Source organism: Microtus oregoni, unplaced genomic scaffold (assembly GCF_018167655.1).
Source record: "Microtus oregoni isolate MIOR12 unplaced genomic scaffold, Mior012 000057F_ref0000458, whole genome shotgun sequence".
In the NCBI taxonomy this organism is placed as follows: Eukaryota; Metazoa; Chordata; class Mammalia; order Rodentia; family Cricetidae; genus Microtus; species Microtus oregoni.
In genome coordinates, this window is record NW_024543833.1 from 12,657,615 (window position 1) to 12,674,782 (window position 17,168).

The 17,168-nt window shown below is 48.9% G+C and overlaps 1 protein-coding gene across 1 annotated transcript in view; it reads right to left on the reverse strand.

Moving 5' to 3' along the window:
- Positions 1 to 698: 698 nt before the first annotated feature.
- The window catches only part of LOC121438799 (protein APCDD1), a 30,262-nt gene continuing 13,792 nt past the window's right edge, over positions 699 to 17,168 (reverse strand). Inside the window, exons 3-5 of the mRNA XM_041639234.1 lie at positions 15,389 to 15,920; positions 4,142 to 4,463; positions 699 to 2,631 (exon numbers count right to left, since the gene is read on the reverse strand). Coding sequence (XP_041495168.1) covers positions 2,186 to 2,631; positions 4,142 to 4,463; positions 15,389 to 15,920 — 1,300 coding nt within the window. The 3' untranslated portion in view covers positions 699 to 2,185. The remainder of the gene's footprint in view (positions 2,632 to 4,141; positions 4,464 to 15,388; positions 15,921 to 17,168) is intronic.

Sequence of the window (17,168 nt, forward strand, 5' to 3'; positions counted from 1 at the left end):
GCCTTAAATGACACAGGAGCTGGGGTGGGGTGGGGGAGTTAAACCGTGCACTACTCTTGCAGAGAAGTAGAGTTTGGTTCCTCTCACCCACACTGGGTGTCTCACAGCCCCCTGGATCTCTGTGCACTCCGTGGGCATGTGTGCCCCACTACCCGCTCCACTATATGCACATAATCAAAGCAAGGCAAATTTAACAAACAATAAACGAACAGAGCATCTTGGTCTTGACTTGTCGGTTTTGTCCTTGAGCCTGGAGGCCCTAGAAATCCTTTGAGCATTCAAGGTCACTGGGAATTCCCTATCAGCGTGGGTTGTGTGACCTTGTTCTAGTGACAGTGAATCTGCTATAACCAAGCTGAGATGAATGCCCATGGGAAATACATTAACACACTTTAGTGTGCTGGTGAATCGTGAATAAATGGATTTCTTTTCTCTGTAAAGACTTATATTACATTAGAAAGTGATCACGCAAACTTCACATAGACTCATCATTCATGCATTTGGGGTGGTATATGTAACATATTTAAAAAGCAGAAATAGGTGAGTCTAGAAGGAAGGCAGGGAACTAAGTGGCTATAAACCCAACTCCTGGACAATCCCTGAATTGTGTCTTAGAGTCAGTAATGGTTTTCACTTTGAAGACAGTATCAGTATCAATTAAATTGTCAAATAAGACATATTTCGTGGGATTTCTTCCAAATTCTTTGTTTATTAAACTTAGTAGACATTAAGTTAGTATTTTCATTTTGGATAAAACCCCTCAAGTATGCACCGCGACTTAAAATATAATCTACATATAAAGCACTCTGGTACTCCATGCCATCGTTATAACTTAACACCACACGGAACGCTACTGCTCCATAAAGTGAATTCTTAAATACAGGACCGACTGCTCCTGGATCATGGCCTCCATGTCTGCTTCTCTCTGTGTCTCGGCGCCTGCCTGCATGGGTCCCCGTGAGCAATAGCACTTGGTGTCTATAGCATCAGTTGCGATAACACAAAGGAATGGGCGGCCATCCCCTCCTCCTTCCTAAGGACCGTGAAGCAGCTAACCCTGAAAAAGATGGCCCTGGAGCTCACAGCTGGGGCAGAACCAAGTAAATGCAGAGAGGAAGCCGAATCAAACCAGTCTAATAATACAGTGGCTTCTCATAAAGACTCCATGTTGCACAGAAACGGCCTCCAGCAGGTCCCCAGTGAGGACGAGTCCCACCCAGGCCTCTTTCACCAGTGAGCCACTGGAGTATTGAAAAGCTGTCTCCGTGTGTGAGGATAGCATGGCGGAGGTGGGGTTCTTCTTCCCACTCCAACCACAGTGTGAGCCAGGAGACGGATGCCTCACCTGGAGAAAACCGCCACAGATGTTATCACTCCCGTGGCACTTAACACACCCTAGGTGCCCTTAGCACCGCTGCTTCTGACTGTCTGGGAAATGGGGCCCTTCTGAATTCTCCAACTGGACCAGTCTACTCCAGGGGTTAAGCAAGCAGCAGGCTATAATCTGAGTCACCAAAGCAAGTACATGGCACCCATCTTCGCTCAACAATTGAAAACTAGTGCTAGTAAACCCGGTCTAAATGACTTTGAAGATTTATAAACACCTCTCTCCTCGACATTCTGAAAGTGGTGATTGGCATTAAGGCTGGACCAATGATTTAGCTGAACCTTGCACCCCCTCTTACGTACACATTGATAGCCATATCTCTTCTGTATTAATACACAGGGTCTTGATGGCAGTCCCAAGCCAACTCTTCACTGGATTCCAGTGCCGAAAACTTGGAGTGTGGAAGGGGATTGGAGAAATAAGAGAAGCGATGGCAGAGAAAGCTGCAGCTTGACATGTCTATGTTTAAAGCTCAGCTCAGAGATACACAGGGAAGCGGGAGGGCCAGAGTTAAGAAGCTAGCTACTATCCTCGCTGCGGCTCCGACACACACTAGCTCCGACTTTCTGCAGATTTAAAGTGCAATCACTGCTATGAAGTTCTCAGGCCAGGGATCAGGCTGGAAGAAATTCAAAGCCGAAACTTCAAACACACTGCTCAGGACTCAGAGGCTGGAAGAGGGGACAGGGGAGAGACAATGGCAGATCTCAGGCATTCAAGTGCATCAAAAGAATCAATGTCTGTTCTCTGTGTGAAGAAAAGTCATAAACGGTAGAGTCTTGCTTTAGAAAATATCTCCTATCGGAGGATGCTCCAATGCGGTAGAGTCCAAATGCAGGCAAAGAATGTAAGCACCAGGGGCCCAGCTGTCCTCCCTGCTGCCCTGCCAAACAGATGGGCCCGACTGTCGTCCAAGTCTTCAGCCCTTGGGGAGGAAGAGGCACACTGGACCAAGGGCATCTGGTATGAGGTTGCCCTCTTCTCAGGCCTGTCTGGACTGGAGCCATCACTGGGCCTCTGGCCATTGAACAGCAGGTAGCGGCCCCGGGCATCTTGCTCCATTTTGAAGATCTCATATTCTGTGTGAGGTAGTTTGATGCCCAAAGCCACACAGCCATTGGTGTGTGTCACGTCCTGCTGGATACCCACTTGCCAGGAGCCCTCAGCCCCACACTCATTCCCGCTGAAGACATTCAGGAGGGAAGCTGTGGCTGCATCCATGGGCGTGACCTTCATATGATTCACTGTGGACAAGAGAGATATCCGTGACTCTCGGGGGACAACTGGGGAGGCAGACACTTCCAGCAAATGCTGGGGAACACTGTCTCAACAAAGCTTTCTTTTTAAAACAGTCTGATTGCTTGCCCCCACTGACCACAGTAATCACAAGAGCAAGCTCAGGTGGGAAGTTTCATATGCTGATCTGAATGGTGGTCACACCAAACAGAGTCAGTCAACTCATAGTATCACACACTCTGAAGCCACAGCTTAACTACACAGCCTCATGGGGCTACTGCAGCAGATATCAGAAGCAACCCAGACATGGTGTAAGGTATAAGGAGTGTGTGCCTTGGTGTTGTGCAAGGCTCCTCATTTCACAGAAAGGACTAGAGAAACTTTGAGTTTTGGTATATCCAGGGAGTCCTAGACTTAATTCCCCATGAACACATAGGGATGGAAGTAGATTTGTGCAGAAAACATGGGTGACATTTGATGAGCCCATTTGTGAGTGTGATATATAAAGTATTCCTCTAAAGTGTTCTTTGGGATACACCCTCACAAAATGTTGAATAAACTCAGGTTTTATTTCTAAGAAGAGGTCTTGAAGCATCCGATGGTCTCATATCAAACATGTATCTGCATTAGCATCTTCACAGACTAATATGAACCCATCAGCTGCGCATCTAAATGCAGCTATGCTGCGAACAAGAACAATATGGAGGAATAACTACAAGCCTCAGTTCTTTGTGGACCCTTGGGGTCCTCCCAAGGGGCTACACTTTGCATACAGCACAGTGGGATTTGGGGTGAGCAGACATTTTCTCCTTGGTTAAGTTTACAAGGCTAGTGTACAAGAGCAAAGTTCCTCATCAAAGGAGAGCAGCCAGACAGTTCAGACTGCTGCCCTGGAGGAGTCACCCAGTGACTTAGCTTCCCTCATTGTTTGGTATTATAGGATTGGCACTGCATTACAGACATTCAGACTTAACACTAAAGCAGCAAGACCTCCCTTGTGGTAGGGGCAGGCGCCTCCTGACCCCAGCTTCCCTGCTTGGGTGAGCAGTGCACAGCACGACCTTTCCCCCATGATGCTCTCGTCTTCAAGCCTGGGACAAGCACTTGTGTGCAGCCCCAGCTCAGATCAGAAGTACCGACTCTGAGCATCAAGTCGTAACTGACACCTGCTTCAGATTCCTCATTTAGGAAAAGTACCCAGCACACAGTAAGCCTGATGCTACCAGAGAGGCTGTTAGGCTCCACTGCAGACACATTCTTGACTCTCGCATTACAGAGGCCCGCATGATGGTTTGGGTCCCATTGTACCTGACTGTCACATGGATGCCTGGTACTAGCCTGCTTGAATAGGAAGGAGATCAGATGTTATCACCAAGGATGCTGCGAGGCAGTCATGGCTCTAGTCTCATCCCCAGCATCTCAAGCAGCAAAGACGCCCTCTCGCTGAGGTTTTGCCCTAACAAATGTCCCAGAGCTGCTCTTGAGCCGTGCTGTGAGAAGCAGTGACAGCAGACTTACCTTTGAACACAAACTCTGTGCCTCCCATGACCCTCGAGGAGAGCACACCGCGGCTGTAGCGGCCTCGAGCGTAGATGGTGAAGGTGGGGTGCTTGCAGACAGGGTCCGAGTAGTGGTAGTAATGGCCCTCCCAGGTATTATTGTTGTCGTGGAAGATGAAGTGGCGGGTGAGGAAGAGGACTTCAGGCCGCACCTCACAACGCTGGCTCACCCATTCCCCATGTAGGCCGATGGTCAGGTCTGCCTTGGGGGGCAGGATGGGGGGGTGGTGTTCGTCAGAGCGGTAAATGATCCGGCAGGCTATGCAGGCATGGTTGTGGTTCTGCAGCAAAGAAACCAAGACATTTGGAGACTTCAGTTTTCCCATGAGCTCAGTATGCATACACATCCCTGAAAATGGGAGCAGGGAGGTTCACCAAGATTAGGACTGGACACTCAGGACACCATCACTTAACCCCCAAAGCAAATGGTTGTGAACCAGCATGTGTTTGTTGGAAATTGAACTCGGGACCTCTGGAAGAGCAGTCAGTGCTCTTAACCACTGAGCCATCTCTCCAGCCCCACAATTACATTTTGTAAAGCAAGAAACTGCAAAATATGCTAAGGAAAACAGAGCTGTGACTATAGATGAGCGGAATCTCTGGGTCCCTTTGCTAAAGTGAATGAGGGAGGTACAGGAAGCAGACAGGAGGAAGTGGGGAGGTCTCTGGAGCATGTGCACGAGCTGTCCATGTGTGCCACGAGCCTGAGGTTCAGAGCTTCTTAGCTTTCGAAATGTCTGCTTTTCCAACCTTCTGCAGCTAAAGGTCCACAGAGAAGCCATGCTCTCACTTCCAGGAGGCGTGCCCTGTGGGTGGTGTTTTCGCTGGTGTTCATATATATCACAGATGTGAGCTCTGATTACCCTACTTGCCTGGAGGCTTCAGAGCTGACAACCAAAATCTCTGGCTATAAATCAGGAGAACTGGTCCTGGGCACAGCACCATGAGCCTGCCACCTAATCCAACACACAGGATAACTGTAATCCAGGGGTCTTCTCCAAGTTTCTACTCCCTCAAAGTCAGTACAAATCATCGTGTCCGTGCCCCCCCCACCCCCCCCCCACCCCCCCCCGCGCGTGAACAGAACATGGGCCAGGGCCTTTGATCTCAGTCCTCTTACCAGCAAGGCACATCTCACGGGGACCTGCAGCCCCACACTCCCAGCCCATCTGTATCCAGGCCCATAATCACACCTTGATCCCTCCCAGGACAGGAAAACACTTGTTCTCAGCATTTTTCCTGCAGTCAAAAATTCACCTCCTTCACCAAGGTAGGCTTGTTGCCCTCGTACCTGTGACTTGGCAATGGTGGCAAGCTTGCCTTTCCGGAAGACTGTGGTAAGGGTGGGAGGGTAGGCAGCTGCCACCTGCCTCTTCCACAGCCCCACCAAGGGGAAACCCTGTACTCACTTGACCCCTTCATCCATTAGATGAGCTCAATTACAGCCTATAGCAGAGAATGTGTCCTTTGTTCGGGTGATGTGTGGTTTGTAGATGGCGAGATAACTAGGGGTGCAGAGTGAAGGGGAAGGCCAAGCCGTCCCTGTCCCAGAGTCCAGGTGCATTTTCTGGCCAGGGTTCCCTGCAGAGAACCTCTGGGCACACAGGAGCATCTAAACTGAGCTCTAGTCTGTGATCAGCAGACCATGGGGAGATAACAAGTACACAGCCCAAGGGAAACGAGTGCTGATTCTGGGCAGATAAGGGTAGCTCTGGCCAGACCCTGAAGGCCGAAGCCAGCCCCACTGCCTGCCTCACAGCTGGAGGCCATGACAAGTCATTTATTTCTCTCTCCTTCAGCTTCCTCACTTACACACTTGGTGTCTATCACAAGGTACACTCTGGGACTCCTGTACAGAGCAGAGTATGGCAGAATATTATTACCACATTCACCACGACGCCAATTCACAATGGCACCAAGGCCCTGTCCAAGCATGGCGGTCTAAAGCACCTGCAGGTGGCCTGCATGCTCCAGAAAGGGGAGGCATCAGAAGCTGATGTTCAGGCAGGGTCAGAAATATGGACCCACAGGGTCTCCAATGGTCCACACAGAGCTGGGGCCCCTCCTTGCCACCATCTCCACAGCAAAGATGCTTGCTGCCTACTGTGCCCGCTCCCCAGCAGGCCCTACCAGGTTCTGTGGGCTGAATCACTTACTTTCACCCATCCCAACATCCACTTCTTCTCCATCCCACTCTTCACAACTTGAATTTCTGCATCGGCTGGGAATTTAGGGACATCCACTGTGCCTCCTTCACTTAAGGCCTTTCAAGAAAGTTAATTCTCAATCCCCGAGAAGATGTGATTTTTCCCTTCAGCACTAGTCTTGGTTCAAGGAAAGCTCAGTGCTGATGGGAGAACATTGAAGATCAAGGCTTTTTAGTTCAACGGGAAAAGACTGTGTGAGGGGAGGGCACAGCTGTCACCCAGGCTGCTCCACAGTGCACCATGAGAGGCAGGTTGGATATTCATGAGGAACACTTCTTTAAGAAAAGGAGGCAGAAGTCTGGGACTCCACAAGGATTCTGCTGCCCTGTGGCTCCTCCAGATGAATGGCATCCCTGAGATAAACAGTTTCAGTTGGGCAGAAGAAAAAAGCAGGCTGGGCGTGTTTGAACCCGCGAGCCTATGGGATCTGGGTTTGTGTGCAGTGACCAGAAAGAGCCTGGCTCTTAAGCACGAGTGTTACCAAATTCTTAATCTGATTGTTTTTGTTTTATTATATATATATATATATATATATATATATATATATGCGCTAGAGTACTGATCATCTTAGTAAATTTTAAGTGCATAGTACTGTGGCATTAAGTACAGTCACATGGTTAGGTGGCCACCACCACTGCCTATTTCTAGAACCTTCTCATCTTCCCTAACTGAAATGACTTTCCATCCTTCCCTTTCTTAGCCCCGGCAACCACCCTTCTACTTTCTGTCTTTGAATATGACTGGTTACAAGGAGACCACACAGTATTTGCCATTTTGTGACTGGCCAATGTCATTAGCAAATGTACTGTAGGTTCAAACATGCTGTGGCATATTTCAGAAAGCCCTTCCTTTCTAAGGCCTAATCATTCCATGCAGAGACACAGACCATGTAGAGACACATGCTGTAGCATGTTTCAGAAAGTCCTTCCCTGCTAAGGCCTAGTCATTCCATGTAGAGACGCATTTTGCTTATCAGTTACTCTGTTCGGAGACACATAAACTGTTTCCCACCTTTTCGCTTCTGTGAATAACACCATGAACGTGGTTGAATGCCTATGTATTTGCATTTCTCTTTCAATCTTTTTGAGTATCTGCCTAGACGTAAAAGAACCACAGTGTATGGTAATCCAGTGTTTACTTTTCAGAGGAACAAGCCTGTGTCCCACAGTCGTTGCACCATCTGACCCTTCTATCAGCAAACTAGAAGAGTTCCAATTCCCCTACATCCTTGCCAACATTTATTTTCCACTTTCCCCCCCTTTGGTAACAGCTGTCCCAATGGGCAACTTGGTATCCTATTGTGGTTTAAATTTATACTTCCTTAACTATTCGATAAAGAACATACCTGTTATTTGTATGAATTCTTCAGAGGAAAGCCTGGTTTGCTCCCCCAGTCCCGTTTAAAACAACTTTGCCGTTACCATTAAGCGACCAAAGATGTCATAAGCAGAGGCAGTGTTTTTGGCCTCCATGGAGAGAGATCAACAAGGTGACAGTTTTAGTCATGGGTGTGTAAGGAGATACTTTTGTTTGTGAATTAAACTTTAACAGTGCTTTTCATAAATTCTCGTACTCTTCGGCATGAATAAAAATTAAAGGCAGCTATAGCAGTAATTTCACAGGAGCAGGGTGCAAAGCCTACCTGCTGTGATGTTCTACAGCCCCTTTTCTAGGGTGGTTTAATGAGAGAGCCTTTAAAGATGAGCAGATAAGAACTGCATTTGGAGACTTTTTCAAGTGAAAGTTGATTTACACCCCTGACTTGCTGTACACTTGAGAAGTATCTTTTCCTGAGCTCGCGGGCTTGGCTGTGTACCGCTCCATTTCCCTCCAGGCTAGCAAGGGCTATTTAAAGTCAGGGATTCTGTGAGCACATGATATGAAGGTTCAAATCAGAGGAGCCAGGAGATGTTTCCTGGCTGCTATTCTTTACACCCACTATGAAAAGCTTTAATCTAGGGACCTAGGGCACTGTGGAGAGGCAGAGTACTTGTCCGGCATGTAAGTGATTCTGGGTTCCGTGCTCAGCATCAGGGCTGGGGTGTAGACTTAACTCAAGAGGGCTGGAGCTAGAAATAAGCCCCGGGCAAGTGTTCTCTGAAAAGAGGAACTGGTGTTAAAAATGGGAATTGACCTCGTAGCCCCCAAGTACACCACACTGCTGGCAGGGAGCAGGGTTTGCCTCGTCTGCACGCTGTTCCTGGGCAGCAGGTTCAAGAATTGTAGCCTGTGCATATGGACACGGGATTTGGAGCTTCTTAAGCTTTCCACCATCCCAGTGGGAACCTCAGTGCAGCTAACCAAGGTGCAGAGAGAGAATGACTTAGGCCAGATGACCCTCATGAACTTGGCTCTCTAATTTGGTCCTGGGGCTTGTGGAGTGTGGCCTTCATCTCCTTCAGCTCTTAGGCCTGAGGTTCCGCAAACAGCAAATGTCCCCTCGACAAGAACTACAGCCCCATGGAAAAGGGCTCTGGGGCTGATGACTGATGGGGGCTCTTGAGGCTTCTCCTGTTTCCTGCCAACATTTATTTCGGGAGGGTTGGTCAAGAGCATCTGCTGACAGTGCCCACTTGTTTCCACGGACTTCCCGGAATGGAAGAAATTACTTGAGAAGAGCTTGTGAAAGATCAATCAGAGAAGCAGGCTGGACACAGCACAAGCCTTCAAAGCAGCAATTCTTGGCTAAAAGTTTTTTGTTCAAGGAGAGAAATGGGAGTAGATGATGGAAACTTCCTTTCCATTGGAGCAAACTTCCTTTGCTCCATTGCATTAAAAAAAAAAGTATTCATGATTCTCATACAGAATAACCATAAGTAAGCGACAGCAGCCATAGTCTCCGGTGAAAGCTCTGCTTGCAACGACAATTTGCAGTGGGCTGGGTGACATTTCTGTTGCGTACAGTCTCATATGAAGACCCTCCCTGGCGTCCGCTCTCAGGCCAAGCCCAGAGAGCTCTCCCTCACATTTCCCAGGTTAACTGATGAGGCTCCAGATGGACAGACTGACAGGGAGAACGCTGTCACAGGTTAGGTGAGAAGGAGCTGAATGACAGAAGTCACATTTGTCCACCTGGAGAGATGCTGTCTGTGGGGGCAACATCAACATCCCGCAGTGCTTCCTGGGTCTGGATTCAGAGTCAGGGACATGGTCAGGGATAAGGACACTCGCTGCACTTGAATTTGAATTTCTCAATTTCTGTATGTGTGCACACACATGAAATCAATAAATGTAATGAATAAATCTAGATTCAGATTCTAGACCATGACCCCTGGTTCATTTAGATCCCTTAAAGGGGGGCAAGATGACGCCGCTGTCCACAGAGGAAGCATCTTTGCCTGCTCCCCCTCCTGTCTCCCCTAGCTGCTGAGACATACTTTTCAAATGGCCAATTTCCTGCTTCTTGGGGGTTTCACTCTGGCCTCTCAGTGTTCTTGCCTTTTAAGGGATGAAATGTTTACCGCTTGCATTGTCCCTGACAACAAATCTTTCCTAGCCTGCGAGCTCCTTAAATAAAGCAACCCTGCATGCCTGTTTGTCTGCCAAAAAATCTTCCGGAGGAGTCAAGAAATAACAAGATCCGTATCGGCAACCAGGGCGTGGCCGCAGCCCTGCAGCATAACCACAGTGTGACCCTCACCATGGTCAGAAGCCCCAATGGCCAGTTCTGGGTCTGTATCTACTGTCAAGCATCTGCCACAGAGTGAACACCTTGGCCCAATAGGGGGAAGAATTTTCTTTAGGAAAATTTACCTAAGAATGGCCGGGGAAACTATCTCAGGCCATGACTCTCCAGATCTGAAGCTTTGCACCATATCCATCTCCCATCATCTCTGCAAGGCCTTCCACAAGTACCTGGCTCCTTCCCTGAGCTAGTGTTGATGTGGGATGGCCTTCTGTATGTGTTACTTTTATTGACTAATGAATAAAGCTGTTTGGCCAGTGGCTTAGCAGAGTAAAGCCAGGTGGGAAATCTGAGCAGAGATATAGAGAAAAAGAAGGCGGAGTCAGGTGAGCTGCCAGCCAGCCACAGAGAAAACAAGACATATAGAAAATGAGGTAATGCCATGACCACGTGCCATGTGGCAACGCATAGACTAATAAAAATTATTAATTTAAGATGTAAGAGCTAGCTAGAAATATGCCTGAGCCATCGGCCATATAGTGTCGTAATTAATATAGTTTCTGTGTGATTATTCAGGTCTGGGTGCCTGGGAAATGAAAGTGCAGTCTCCGTTTACATAGTGTCCTGTCTTCTCGCCCAGTAATCTCACTGCAAGGATTCAGGGTCCTAACAACTATCCTAGCCTGCAGCAGCAATGGGCTGAGAAAGTCTCCTGCCCATAGAGTCCGCTCCAGGCCCTCTGATGTCATCAATACCAGGAAGTTTCATGGATCGCCTGTCCTTTTCACACACAGTCAGCCCTCTTCATGCACGAGCTTTTATCTGAGGATACATTCAAATGCAGACCAAAACACTGCAGGGGAAACACTGCACCCGTACTGTTTCTGCTTGCTGAATCCTGAAGGATAGTTTATATATACTCGCATCATCTCAGAGACTGTAAGTCCACCAGTGATGGTTTAAAGTCTAAGAGAGGTATATAGAACATCTATGCACACACACTCCATGTCACAGGAACTGTGCTGTCTTGGAACCAATGCCGTGCAGACAAAAGTCAGCGCCTTGTAGAAAGCCACGATTCTCAAAGGAGACTGAATTACAACGTGATGCTGGTTCCCAGCCTGACTTCTGTAGAACTGGAGAGTGTGTCAGAGCTCTAGCCCTTTTCTTCCTCTGTAGGGGCCAGGAGCTGTGAAGGCCTGATGCCGCCCTCTCTCCCACCCCTAGGTAGCTACACGGTTAGAATATGTAAGACAAGCAATGCTTGGGGGTTGCTTTTAGACAGCCCCTTTGATTTACAATCCTATGGATGAATCCATGGAGAATTCTGGAGAATGATCAGTTCCATCTGCTTAAAAGTCTTGCCCTTTCTAAGGCTCCTGGCAATGATTTGCTTTTCGGAGTCTATCACTGTATTTGAACTTGGGTGTACATTCCAACTACATGGCTCTAGTGAATCGAGGCGGAGGGCGGCGCTGTGCTGAGGTTAAACTCCCACTTGGAGCATCTTTTTAGGGGTTATTTTAGGCCACCTTGATTTTTCTTAATGAAGAGTAGCCAATTCCCTGCTGACAGAACTCCCCACACACCTGAGTCCGCAAATGGCATTGATTTGCCAGAGGACTCAGAGCCTCAGCGAAGCTGTGTAAAGCCTAGGAAAACAAGTTGACTTGAAGTTTCTATTTTTACATGGTGTCCTGTTTCCACAGGGGCTAAGACCAGTGGTTTCAAACTCAATTTAGCATTAAACTAATTTTCAGCCAGGTCTCCATGGGCCAGCAATTAGGGGGAGACAGAGAATTCAAAGCTAGAGATTCCAGGGTCCCCCTGCACACAGACGTGTGTGTGTGTGTGTGTGTGTGTGTGTGTGTGTGTGTGTACTCTTTGAAGACACTCACTCCAGGCTACTTCCTGTCCTGGGCCAGACAGCCACAACCAGCCCAGACAACCTGCTGCTGGAATGTCCCATGGGCACAAGCAACTGGGCTTTACCACGTCCAGAGACTAGAATAATACCGGCCAAGTCCATTCACTTTTCCTCTTGGGGAAGGATCTAAAAACTTCCTGAGGGGCATCACTGTGCACTGAGGCCAAGAGGCACAAGGCAAGGGACAACAAGAAAAGAATGGGCCCTTTCAGCTGCTCAAGCCTGAGGCCTTTCACAGCCTTGCAACCATTCTGGCTGGGCAGCCACAGTGGTCCCACAGCATAGGTCTTCCTGGGCTTCCAGCGAAGCCTAAGCCTTTCTCTCAGTGGGCTACAGTTATTTATCCATGGCTTCACCATTCCTTAAACTTCTAGCAGGGCTTTTTCTTTATTTGAATTTTAATTTTGCATGGCAGTGGTGTTTAGGTTCTACAAGACCATGGAACAAATTACAGAAGGCAGCTAAAGGAAGCCTCAGACCCCCACCTCCACCTGTCTTCAGAATTCATCGCTAGGTTCCCCTTCCTCACACCCTCTGCTCCTCCCTTTCTTCAATTATTAGTTTCATACAAATGACATCACCTGAAACATGCTACTCCTCCCCTTCCTTATCCCTGTTATGAATTACATTCTGGATAAACATCACTTCCTCAAGATCTTCCACCCTTCACGTTTCTGGAATCTTGGACCCGGACCTGGGGTTTGAGGAGCCTGATTCTTGGGAATCTGGAGAAATTCTCCCACAGCTGCCTCATCAGAAAGGAAGAAGACAGGAGGAAGTGTCTCATGGCGGGCATCAGAGAGCGCTTGCACATTCTCAGGCCAACAAAGCCTCATTTCTCCAGGAGCTGCCAAACCAGCAGGGCTCCTCTCTCCAGCCCAAGGAGACAGGATAGACAGCATCCTTACAGTTCCTCCACAGCACAGGAAAGAAGTGCAGGGCTTCTAGAGGGTCAGGTAAAGAGCGCTCACCCCGACTGATGCCAGCAAGACATCTGTGTTCTAGGACTGGCTCCCATTTCCAAATTCCACATGCTTGCCAATTTATCCAGAGTTCAAGAAAATATTTTAACTCTTTAGAAATAAAAACTCCCCTAAAGAAGGTCAGCATCGTGCCTGTCACCCTGAAATCGCATGCCAGGGCTGGATGACGGGCTCTGAAGGACCCCCCCCCCCCCACACACACACACACAGGAGCCACAGCCAGATAGACCCTGACCAGGGAGGAGCATTGACCAAACGAAGGGTCCTCCTCAAGCATAGACCGCAGCCAGTAGGTAAGAGGTTCACCCAGAGACCTCCACAGCCTGAAGGCACAGCAGAGAAAGTAGGAGGAAGAGATTCAGGTAAGAGAGGTGGGGGGGGGCAGGAAACAAAAAGCAATTCTCCTTCTGACATTCAAAAGGAGCTTAAGACATCAAAGAGCGAAAGTGGGCACATGCTGGCAAGGAAACAGAACCAGGCCCTGGGTGTGCAAACAGTGGCATGGGGTCAGATGGGGGGCAGACAGCCTGACCTGACTCTACCCCTCACTACTGATGGGATGGGATTGCCTGACCTGACTCTACCCCTCACTACTGATGGGATGGGATTGCTGCTGTTACTTTGGGCCTTTGCTTGTTTTCCAGATAACTTAGCCTTATACTGTAGCTTAGACTGGCTCTGGTACTCAATATCCCACCATGTCGCCCAGGCAGACCCCTCCACTCTCCTGCCTCAGCCTCTTGAGTGCTAGGATTAGTCATGAGCCGACACACTCGGCACGCAGCTGCTCTTCTGCTCTCTGGAAAGCCCATGGCAGGGATGAGGGAGCTGACAATGGCTCTGCCTGCTTGGCAGATTGCCACCATGGTTTGGAGTAACAGACCAGACACATGGTCTGTTAGCGTGGGGTTAGTGGACACCCCGGGCCACTTACAGTAATGATGCATAATGGCAAGTCGGTTCATTTTCACTCTAAGGACATCTCACAGGTAGGTGTGACGTTCCCTTCCCTGCCCCTATTTCTAATGCGGTTCTAAGCAAGATGGTGTGCACTTGTGAGGCCTGATGCAGTGTATAGATAAGGCTACCAGCCAGCCAGGACTCAGAACAGGGCTGGAAGCTAGCAGTTCATCTCCACGTCCCTTAAAGATCTGCTGAAGCCTGGCCTAGGAAGACACCTCCAGCAGCTGGCAGCACCCTGGTAATCAGCTCCTCCCCGCGCCACCTGTACTGTGGCTCCCACACACAGAAGGGGCAGAGCTTCAGGCCCCTCGCTCATCACCGTAAGAGAATCCCAGACATTCCTCAACTACAGGCTTCCCTTGCCTCTTGGGTGCTCCTGAACACTAAGGGTGGAGCCCAGGAGACCTGCTTCCTCTTCCTTAAGGGAAGGAGGCTGCAGGAGCCCCACCGAGTCCTGGTGTGGAATTGTCCACAGCACGACAGCACAGCCCCAGAGAGTCTTGCACATAGCTCGCACACAGGGCAGAATTTTCAGTTTTTATAACAAAACTCCATGACGTGAGCTGACAGTGACAGACGGAAAGACAGGTGGCGCTGCCACATCTCCAGCGGAGAAGATCCTGGGATGACTGATGAGAGGTGAGTAAACTCTATGAATACCATGAAGAAGACCTTAGACAATGAGTAAAAGCCAGCCCGAGCTCCGTGTTTAGACCCGCCGTTCTCAGCACTGTTCCACCGAGGCTGATTCGCATGACTGGGGGACCCTATAGAGTAAAACCCCTGACGCCTCCACCAGGCTTGAATCTGTCTGCTCCTCCCAGCCCAGAACTCCACAAATGTCTGAGTGGAAACGAAGGAGTTATTTATTGACTGACATGATTTGGAGCTTAGGGGAGGAGACAGCTTGTGAATCCCAAATATTACTAGACCACAACTCAATAAAGGAGCATTCTAAGGCTTAATGGCTTCCTACCCTCCTCAGTCCACCTTCTAACCACAGCAGCTTCCCAAGTCATTTAAAAAAAATGGGAAGAACTTGGGTCTAGAAAGAAGAGATTTGGTTCGAATGTTGGCACTGAAATCCATGTGACCCCTTAGGACCTTAGAGGGCCATGGTAGCGTGTCTCAGGAGGCTTCTAGTGCTAGGATGTGTGGTGTTGATGGGAGTCTTTTGTGGCATGTTGTCATGGTACCCGTCATGTTCCTCATGGTGTCCTCTGGGCTGCAGTTCTGAGATTGTTAGAGTTATTTGTTATGAGCACCCCAACTACCCCCCAGAACACAAAACAAGTGGGTGGCAGTTCCAGGACTCCCTGCTACAGGTCACTTCCCAGCATCCCACACTTCATTTACTTTCCTGAAATACCTCCTCTGCGAGATAGAACCCTACATTCCTCAGGTCCCCTGGGATCTCCCTGACTTGCCCCATGGGCCACCTGTTTTCCTTAGTCCAGGGAATGCAGACTCTGCAGGACTCTGTGGTTAGGTGGGTGGATACCTTGGCATTCTGCAGGGGAGGCTGGTAACTGGACGGCCGGTAGAACACCCGCTGGGTAGCATCGGTGTGGATGTCGCCCAGGAAGAGCTCCTCCACCAGGTGGTCCAGGTTGTGGTGGGGATATTGTTTCTCCACACGGATGAGCTGCAGTTCGTGCATGGCAAAGTTCACAGCCTTGGTGCACTCGTGGCTACTTTCCTCTTGCCACAGGTCATAGGCTGTGTCCTGTACCCAGAGACTACCAGGAGCCAGGAAGCCTGGGCAAGTTCGGTTCACCAGTCGGCTGAGTTGTTCAGCAACTGCCTCCGTATGGCAGATGACTTGCACGCCGTGAAGCTGATAGTCGGCCTCGGTGCCCCCGCGGATGATCCAGGATGCCTGGCGCAGGCGGATCTTGCCTCGGATGATAAGCGTATAGGTGGGGTTGGTACAGCGGTTGCTGCCATAGTAAAACTGGTAGGCCTTGAAGGTGTTATTGTTGTAGAATCTGTAAGACCTTGTGATGAACTCTGGCCCCGACCTCACTTCACAGCTGTTGAAGAAAAGAACAGGTAAATTTTGAGTAAATCCAAGGGCACGTGGAAGAGAGTAAGCCCGCGAAAAGTCAATCTATTGAACATTCACAACAACTTAGGTATCCTGTCTGATGACCATCCACATCTGAGGAAACTGAGGCAAAAGAAACATGTTCAAGATCACACACACACACATATGCACACACACGTGCACACACATACACACACACACACACACACACACACACACGCGCACACTCACAAAAAGCCAAGTGCTAGAGCCTGACCAGGAATCTAGACAATTCAGCCTCTGCAACTGACCCTAACTATTCTCATCTAAAGGTTTCTCACTCTTTGTATGTGAGGAGAAACAGGGACCTCACAGAGAAGTTCCCTTCTTACTGGATAAGAGGGGACAGCGTGCTGCTGGTCTGTATAAAGAACAGCTACCTGGTAGACCAAAAGGATTCAAGAACATTTCAAATGACGGACCTTGTCTAGGCTGGTATGAGATGCCCTTTGTCCTGAAATGGAGACTTGGCAGTACTGGAAGTTTGCTCTTCTAGCCACTCAAAAGTATTATTCTCTTGGTGGGGGAAACAATAAGGCAACTAAGTGGGAACAAAGCTAACATAATAAGAGAGACCAGGATTCCTTGGGTTTGTGTTGGTTGACAAGGAGAACTGCCCCTAGATAAAAGCTAAGCTCCCAAGCCAGAAACTTGTGACTGGGTCTACGGAGCAAAATAGCTCATGGGCTCAAGGATATTTTAACATGGTTTGTCCTCAGTCCATATAGACACAGCAGAACCTGCATCAGTGGGGGGAGGGGATTCCTTTATTTATTGCCCAGAGTTTGACTATGAAGTGGGTCAGACCTGGTCTTTCCAGTGCCGACTCAGCTCATCAGAATCCTGCCTCTGCACATCAAGAACTCTGAGCCGAGTTGACAGACAGCATGGCTAAACCAAGCAACCGGGATAAAATCCCAAACACAGGTGCTTCTTAAAATCGTCAACAGTTTAGACTTTGAATTGGCAGACCGATGAGCAGTAACTAGTACTTAATATGGGTACTTCTGTTGTGTAAATATATCCATTGATGTTGAATAATGCCTTGTGGATATAAAACACATAATTCTTTGAGCACTGGCCACTGGAGGCAAAAGAAAGAGGCAAAGACTACTCTAGGCTTTTGACCCCAAGAAACTGGAGTTTAGTGTGAGCTGTGCTGGGGGTCAGTGGAGGCAGAAGTGGGAGGACCTCT